The sequence below is a fragment of the Equus quagga genome, chromosome 8, assembly GCF_021613505.1.
Source record: "Equus quagga isolate Etosha38 chromosome 8, UCLA_HA_Equagga_1.0, whole genome shotgun sequence".
Classification (NCBI taxonomy): Eukaryota; Metazoa; Chordata; class Mammalia; order Perissodactyla; family Equidae; genus Equus; species Equus quagga.
This window is the reverse complement of record NC_060274.1, coordinates 40,424,671-40,432,945: the sequence shown is the minus strand read 5'-3', so window position 1 is coordinate 40,432,945 and position 8,275 is coordinate 40,424,671. Positions and strand designations below refer to the sequence as shown.

The 8,275-nt window shown below is 51.3% G+C and overlaps 1 protein-coding gene across 1 annotated transcript; it reads left to right on the top strand.

Annotated features, from left to right (window-relative positions):
* Positions 1–3,472: 3,472 nt before the first annotated feature.
* On the top strand, positions 3,473–6,998 carry MRPS24 (mitochondrial ribosomal protein S24). Its single transcript, XM_046669684.1, has 4 exons — positions 3,473–3,579; positions 3,659–3,727; positions 3,911–4,022; positions 6,168–6,998. Exons 1-4 carry the CDS (start codon positions 3,541–3,543, stop codon positions 6,449–6,451), a joined length of 504 nt encoding a protein of 167 aa, XP_046525640.1. The 5' UTR covers positions 3,473–3,540; the 3' UTR covers positions 6,452–6,998.
* Positions 6,999–8,275: the final 1,277 nt, after the last annotated feature.

The window sequence follows — 8,275 nt, the reverse complement described above, 5'->3', positions numbered from 1 at the left end:
CAGCAGTTCCGAGTTAGGGGAGGTCAGTCTTGTGAGGAGAACCATCATGAGTGGGGTTGTCTCCGCGAGCCCCGCAGCCAACAGGAAGGCAGACGTCTCCAGCTGGGGCGCCCCTCCCGGAGGCTAGATTTTGGTGAGTTCTAGGAAATAAACACCGTGTCCCAGGCGGGACTGTGCTCTGCAAGTCCAAGTGGGCCCAGTCTCCCTCCCCTACAGTGTTGCCCCACAGCCCAGCCAGTGCTGCGTCCTGATACAGCTGAGCCCTTGGCCTGCACTGGACCCAGCAGACAGTCTCAGAGAAGTCCAGACCACCCAGCAGGCCCCTGCTCTGCCTTGTGCCCCAAGAGAGGCGGGCCTGGACTAAGGGCGCTCCCCCTAGAGTGAGAGCTGTCATGGTCTTCTAGGACCAGTGGTAGAAAAGGGGAGTAACGATCATCCAACAGCCCTCTCCCCAAAAAGGATCTCTACCAATCAGTTCTGGGAGTTTCCCACAAGCCTTGGAGTTTAGGACACTGCTTCTCAACGCTGGCTGCACATCGGGATCGTCTAAGGAGCACTGAAAGAGCACACGTACCACCTCTCCGGTCCTGTACTTGTGGTTTGGGGCCCAGAGGACTCCAATGTGCAACCAGAGTTGAGAACATAAAAGCGACTCTGGTTATCATACAGCAAACATGAAAAACAGAGGTGAAGAAACAGTTGTACCTCCCCATCTCCCCAGGACTCTGGTCCAGACCTCCCAGCAGGGGTGCAGGCGGGCCCTTCGTGTGGGTCACTTGTTTCTAGATGTGGCTGCTCCATATCCAGGAAGTCCGCAGGGCCAGTCCTGAGCGGTCTGCGCCCAGCCACAGAAAGGCAGGCCATTCCCCCATCCTACATGGTTCTGAACGCTCATCCCCACCCACTGATGCAGTGGAACCCCAGAGGCGGAACGAGCACATGCTTTGGAACGGGAAGGCTTGCTGCCTTTTGCTAGTTCTCTCACCTCAGGTGAGTGTCTGAGCCTCCATCTTGTGATCTGCAAACCCTGGACAATACTTCCTTTCCAGGACTCATGGGAGAAGCAAAGTGCCAGAACACTAACAAATGGAAATTTCAGATAAATAAAACATCCCATTAAAGTTTTTCCACTGGCGATTTAAAACAATGTAACAATATATACGACTATATTAAAATGCTGCGTTAAGTTCTTTTAATCATGCAAACACACTCACATGTGCCCCTCATCAAGGAACCAGCTGAAACCCTTTTTACAAGGCATGGTATAAATAAAGACAATAAACAAAACTAGGTAACAGGATATTTGAACCAGGAAAGATCTGCATCAGTTTGGAATGCCTGGGAGACACCTCAGGCATAAGGAAGAGTGGCTTGAATAAAGAAAAACACAAATTTGATTGTGTTATTGCCTATCCCCTCAAGCGCAAAACTTGAACCCCTAGCACAACAGCCCCTGCTCCCCTGGCCAGCACTGCCTCCTGCTGGTCCAACAGAAGTCGGCGACTTACCACCTTTACTGGAAAACCAGCCTCTTCCCCTTTCCTCTGGTAAGGGTGGTGTTCCTGTGAGTTCTCAGGAACCCTTAATAGCTAGCTCATCTCCCTGTGAGAATGGAGATATCAGGGACTCTGCCAGGCATTTCACAATGTAGTTTTCACAACAACCATCACTGTCCCCATTTTACAGATGAGAGAAAGTGAGGCTCAGGAAAATCAAGTCACTTGCCTAAATTGCACAGCCAGGAAGCAGTAATTCAAACACCAGATTCTATGTTCCTCACCACTTTGGAGCAGAATTAGAAAACTTATCAAATTATAAAACTTTATGGAAACTTAAAAAAAAAAAGATACTATCAGTTTAAGAGCCCATCAGGAAAAGTTGAAACTTGTTATGTTTGCAAAGTATTGTAATTAGAGAACTTCTCATTCCTGTTCTGTCCCCTTGAGACCATGATTTAAAAATTTAAGGTGCCAGCCCCGTGGTGTAGCGGTTAAGTTCGCACGTTCCGCTTCTCGGCGGCCCGGGGTTTGCAGATTCGGATCCCGGGTGCGGACATGGCACCACTTGGCACGCCATGCTGTGGTAGGCGTCCCATGTCTAAAGTAGAGGAAGATGGGCACGATGTTAGCTCAGGGCCAGGCTTCCTCAGCAAAAAAGAGGACTGGCAGTAGTTAGCTCAGGGCTAATCTTCCTCAAAAAATAAAAAATAAAAAAATAAAAATTTAGAAGTAAAACATTCCCAGTGAAATGGGCATGAAAGATGCTGTCCCTTTATTACAGGCTGAGGACCCGGCTTCGAGTGGTCAGAGGAAGCTTGATCATGGACAACGGACTGGACTGAAGCTAAGAGACTTAGGTTTGGGCCCTCTCTGCCCCTCCCCAGTGTGATCTTGGGCAACTCAGCATCCACCTGTGCCTGCATTTCCCTCCCCTCCTCATGGATGATAATCGGGTTCTCCCTCCCATTAAACCACAGCCATATATAAGCAGCATTGGGATGAATGACGTAGGTCCAAAACGGCCAAATGTTGGCAATTTCACATGATTCGAACTAACAGAACTAGTAACAGCTATTTATCCTAACGGCTTTATGAGGTAGAAAAACCCACTTTATAGAAAATGGAACTGAGGCTCAATTGTACACAGATTGTTACATCTGGGCCCGACTCCAGAGCCCGTGTTTCTTCCATTCCTATGGTGAGTTCTGAAATAAGATAGCCAGTGTTGCTATGGTTCTTTCTGACATTAATAATTACTGGGTACCAATTACAGTGGCAATGCTCTAGTTTGACTATTACAAGCTCTGTGATATCCCCACGAATTTCCTTACCATCCAGCCCTTTCTCCCTGACTTAAAATTTCCTTCTTCAAGGCCAGTATGGTCACATGTGAAACCCTACCCTCCGCATAACTCATCCTTGAGGAATTGGGTGAAGTTTTAACCAAAACATGTTTCTTCTTTGTGGATAAAAGCCAGAGGGGGTTGGTTGGTTGGTTTTTTAAGAATATTATTTGGAGACAACTCAGCAGCCTAATTTCTAGAACCTGGGGGAACACTCCGAGCCCGAGAGTCCCAGGCTGGGCGGCGGCGGGTGGGCGCCGTTGTTCCCTCCGGCCCGTCCCCTCTTCAGGACACCCAGCGCGAGCTCTCTGAGGGGGAAACCTCACGTTCCGCATCATCAAATTTCCGGATCTGGAATACGATGCAAACAACGCCCGCTGCAGGACGTGGAGGGGCAAAAATAAGGGTTACGGGTTGGCGGGGGTGCGGGAAGGTCCCGCTCCCAGCACCACTCGGCCCCGCGCAGCCCACCTCGCAACCGGGGGGCGCGCGAGACCCCCGCCAGCCCTCACTTGGGTCGCCGCCCGCGTTCGCGCGGCCCCGCCCCGGCCATGCGGCCCGCACCCCCGCGCCGGCTCCGATTTGGTCTCGTCCGCAGCGCGACCTCCGACGATTGACCTTTACCCTGGGGGCGCTCCGCCCCGCCCCGTCCCCCGCGCGGCGCCGTGGTACGCTCCGCGCGCTCCGCTCGGCCCAAGATGGCGGCGCCCTTGTGCAGCCGGGTGCTGGGGCCGCGGGTAAGTGGGCGACGCGGGCGTGGCCCGGCGGAACGGGGTGGGGGCCCCAGTTTCCATCTCACGCCCCTGACCCCCACAGGTGCTGCCCTGGAGCCGGGAGCTGCCGTGCGCCTGGCGCGCCCTGCACACTTCCGCGGTCTGCGCCAAGGTGAGCGCGGCCGGGGCCGGGTCCAGGGCTGGAACCGGGTGGGCGCTGTGCAGGGGCGGAGGTCTGGGTTGGGGGTTTCGGGGGCTCGGGGCCTCGGGGCGGGGCCGGGGCGGGGACCCGAGGGGCGGGGGGCGGGGTCAGGGGCGGTGGGCGCACGGAATCGTGATCTCTCTTTGCTCCTAGAACCGGGCGGCCCGAGTCCGAGTAAGCAAGGGGGACAAGCCAGTGACCTATGAGGAGGCACACGCGCCTCACCACATCGCCCACCGCAAGGGCTGGCTGTCGCTGCACACAGGTGAGGGGACGGTGGCTGTCTGGGTGGCAGGAGAGGACGACAGCATGCTAGGAAGCCCGCGGTACGACCCCAGGCCCCACCGAAGCTGAAGTTCTCACTCGTGACTGTCACACAAACACGAAATGAACGCTTGTCAGAGGTTTTGTTCAACTCAGGAATTAATGGGAGAGTCAGAAATCACTTAAACACGTTCAAACAAGTAAAATAGCAGAGACGTGTAGATCAGGAATGTCGAAATGTATTTGAATGGAATGCAAAACTGGCTTTTTCCACGGGGAGCAAGGATTCAAACCTCCACCGAAATTATTTGCATTCCTCAAAACAAGAATTATTTTGCGCTGCTATCAGTCATCTTTAATCTACTGAGGTGTAAAATAGCTCAGAGGCAGTGAGAGGCGTGAAACCCCCTAGAATCCGATGGTCCGGAAGAGTGTGCTCTAAACATTGACGTTTTCCCTCGAAGCACACGTTTTTCTCTACGAGTATGTACAGTGGACCCCCATTATTCGCGGATTCTGTATTTGTGAGTTCGTTCTATCTCAGACATGGGCAGAGCAGCAACTCCACGTGCAGCTTCCCAGCTGAGGTTGAACAAGGCTCTCTGCCTTCTTTCAGCTTCCATACTGTAAACAAGGTCCTTTTCGAGATCTGTTAGTGCCACATTTTCGCGGTGTTGTGGTTTTGTTGGTGATTCCAGTGCCTTAAAACAGCCTGTAATGCTGAAGTGCTGTCTAGTAGATTCTGAGCAGGAGAAGGCTGTGATGTGCCTTTCAGAGAAAACGTGTGTTGGATAAGCTTCCTTCAGGCATGAATTACAGCGCTGTTGGCTGCGAGTTCAGTGTTAGTCAGCCATGTGTAACAACCAAGGTGTCTTTAAACACACACACATAGGAAACGATGTTATGCATTTATCTGTTTTCAAAAATATTATAACCAAAGGCTTGCAGAAACCTAACCGTGTGTTTCCTCTAGGAGGAATTCATTGTTCATGGTGACTTTATAGAACATCACTACTGAGAATTAATGAGAATCAGCTGTATTTTGTTCAGTATGTGAGTTCTCAGCTTGAATGTTTGAGATGCTTAAATCTAGAGAACTTAAAATACAGATTCTTGTCCCCCACCCTTTTCAGGTTGTGGGTCTGCGGTGAGGGTGGAGACTTTTTTTTAAGACAGTACCTTATTTACCTCAGTATCTTTTTTTTTCTTTTTTGAGGAAGATTAGCCCTGAGCTAACATCTGCTGCCAATCCTCCTCTTTTTTTTTTATTAAACTTTATTTTTCCTCCCCAAAGCCCCCCAGTACATAGGTCTATATTCTTCGTTGTGGGTCCTTCTAGTTGTGGCATGTGGGACACTGCCTCAGCGTGGTTTGATGAGTGGGGCCATGTCCACGCCCAGGATTTGAACCAACGAAACACTGGGCCGCCTGCAGCGGAGCGTGCGAACTTAACCACTCGCCCACGGGGCCAGCCCTGCCAATCCTCCTCTTTTTGCTGAGGACGACTGGCCCTGAGCCAGCATCATGCCCATCTTCCTCTACTCTATATATGGGACACCTACCACAGCATGGCTTGCCAAGCGGTGCCATGTCCGCACCCGGCATCCAAACCAGCGAACCCCGGACCGCTGAAGCGGAATGTGCGCGCTTGACTGCTGTGCCACCGGGCCGGTCCCTGGAGACTCTTAACAGATAGTTAAGAGGTACAGGGATTCCAGGGTCCACACTGAGAATCCGCTGGTTGAGGCCATGGCCCTTGCTGGTGAGAGAGCTCATGTCCCTAATCTCAGAAGTGGCTGGTGGCCTCATCTCTCTGGCCCGTGGCTGACCAGTGCTTCAATAAGGCAGTCAGTTGAGAAAGAGTGGGAAAGGGACCAGACATGGAGGGATCATCTGAGTTTTGAGCCCTGACTAGGGCCTCAGTCTTCCCTTTTGTAAAACAGGGATAGTGATAACACCTCCTTCACAGGATTGGGTTGGGAATTTAATGAAATAACGTACTTTGGACTTTAAAGTGTTATTCTTCTTACTCTGCTTACAGAAGAGAAGAGAAGAAGCCGGGGTTGGGGGGTGGAATTGAGTGCCCAGTGCTCTCGGCTGTTGTCTCTGGAGTTCTGGCCAACTCCTGGTGCCCTTCTCTCATCAGGTAACCTGGATGGAGAGGCCCATGCTGCAGAGCGAACGGTGGAAGATGTTTTCCTTCGCAAGTTCATGCTGGGCACCTTCCCGGGCTGCCTGGCCGACCAGATTATCCTGAAGCGCCGGGCTAACCAGGTGGAGATCTGTGCCCTGGTCCTGAGGCAGCTGCCTGCACACAAGTTCTACTTCCTCGTGGGCTACAGTGAAACTCTGCTCTCCCACTTTTACAAGTGTCCTGTGCGTCTGCACCTCCAAACTGTGCCATCAAAGGTTGTGTATAAGTACCTCTGAGACAGTCGCCTTTTTCGCATCAAGCTCTAGCCCTTAAAGGACAGAATCACGTGGGGAAAGAGTGAAGGGAAGTGGGGGAAATAGATCCACTCAGAGTGCTGAGGCTTCGTCGTCAAAGCTGCTGTTGAATAAATAGACTCCATGTGTCTTGCCTCTCAGTCTGTCTTTACTCTTTAGGTGAGGGAACTAGGATAGGGTTCTGGGAGGATGCGCCAGGACTCCCGGAAGGCTGCCACTTGTCTGCGGTTTAGGTAATAGCTACAGCTCAGTGAGTATCTTGAGCCAATCACTGTGTCAGGAACTTTATGTAAACCTCTTTGTTTCCTCTCCAAATGGAAAGATCCATCTTTGGTGACTATGAAGTAATAAATGTTAATTTTTAAAAATCAAAATGTGGACATGTATCAAATCGATCATGAAACTTGCTTGTAATTCTACCCCAGAGAGAACTACTACGGACAGTTCGTTGTATTTTATTTCCAGATGTACTTATTTTCTGGCAGTATTTTAATGCATACTTATTGTTTATTAAACAAGCTGTAATTGAGTACCTTCTCTGTGCCAGACACTCTTATAAGTGCTTGGGAACCATCAGTGAACAAAACATTCTGTCCTAGATGCCTGCCTTCGTCACATTTGTACCCAGTGGACTGGGGCAGGGAGGGTTAGGCAGCATTGAAGACCCAAGCAGGTGCGAGAGGTAGACATGGGTAAATTGGGGGAAGAGCATTTCAGACAGTGGCATCTGCAAAAGCTGCATATGGTGCTGGGAAGTGGAGCAGGAATTGTTGACCTTCAGCTTGACCATGACCCTGATACCCTTAACTTGGCTCTGAACCTCGACCTACCACACACACCCTAATCCTGACTCCACTTTGCACCCTGAGCCTTACCTTCACTCTTGACTAATGCTTTCCCTGCTCCTGCCCACAACTTGACCTTCACCCTGAACCTCACTCTTGACCAAGGTTCTCACCTGACCCTCTCCTAACCATGTCTCTGACTGACGCTAAGTTTAACTGGTGGAGCAGACCCTGACCCTGACTATGCCCCTCACATTTACCATAAACCTGGCTCTGAATCGGAGCTTCACTCTGCAAACTTCATCCTGACCCCGACTGACCGCATCCTGATTCTAACACTGACGTTGCGTTCGCTCTGACGATCCTCACCCAGTCTCTTAACCTGACTTTCACCACAAACCTGAAAGTCTGACCGTAACCCTGACTCACTCATTGCTAAACCAGACTCTGACTCTGACCTTGACCCTGAAACTCAACTGTCACCCAAACCCTGTCCCTCAGATCTGACCCTACTCTTTTCTTTTTTTTCCTAAACTTTTCCTGGCCCAAGGTGTGGTCGTGTGGGTTTTTGCGGGGAGGATCCGCCGTGAGCTAACATCTGTTGCCGGTCTTATTCCTTCTTCCCTCCCCAAGCCCCACGCGTAGTTGTGTATTCTGGTTGTAAGTCCTAGTTCTACGTGAGCCACCACCACACACAGCATGGCAACTGACAGACCAGTGGTGTGGGTCCGCGACCAGGAACAGAACCTGGGCCGCTGAAGTGGTGAGAGGGCCAGACTTTAAACACTAGGCCATCAAGGCTGGCTCTGACCGGACTCTTGACCCTGATTCTGACGCTTAAGAACCCTGAAGCCGATTGTCATTCAGGCCCTGAGACCCATCCTGACACCCTACTGACGAGAGCCTCACCCTTACCTTCTGACCTTCACTCTGATGCTGACCCTGACGCTCAATCTGACCCTGGACCGGACTTTTCATCTGAATTTGACCCTCACCCTGTTCCTGATTCTCACCATAACAC

Coding starts and splice junctions, on each gene's coding strand:
- MRPS24 (XM_046669684.1), top strand. CDS start 3,541: ATGGCGGCGCCCTTGTGCAGCCGGGTGCTGGGGCCGCGG. Junction 3,580..3,658: donor GCCGGGTGCTGGGGCCGCGG/GTAAGTGGGCGA, acceptor TGACCCCCACAG/GTGCTGCCCTGGAGCCGGGA. Junction 3,728..3,910: donor CTTCCGCGGTCTGCGCCAAG/GTGAGCGCGGCC, acceptor CTTTGCTCCTAG/AACCGGGCGGCCCGAGTCCG.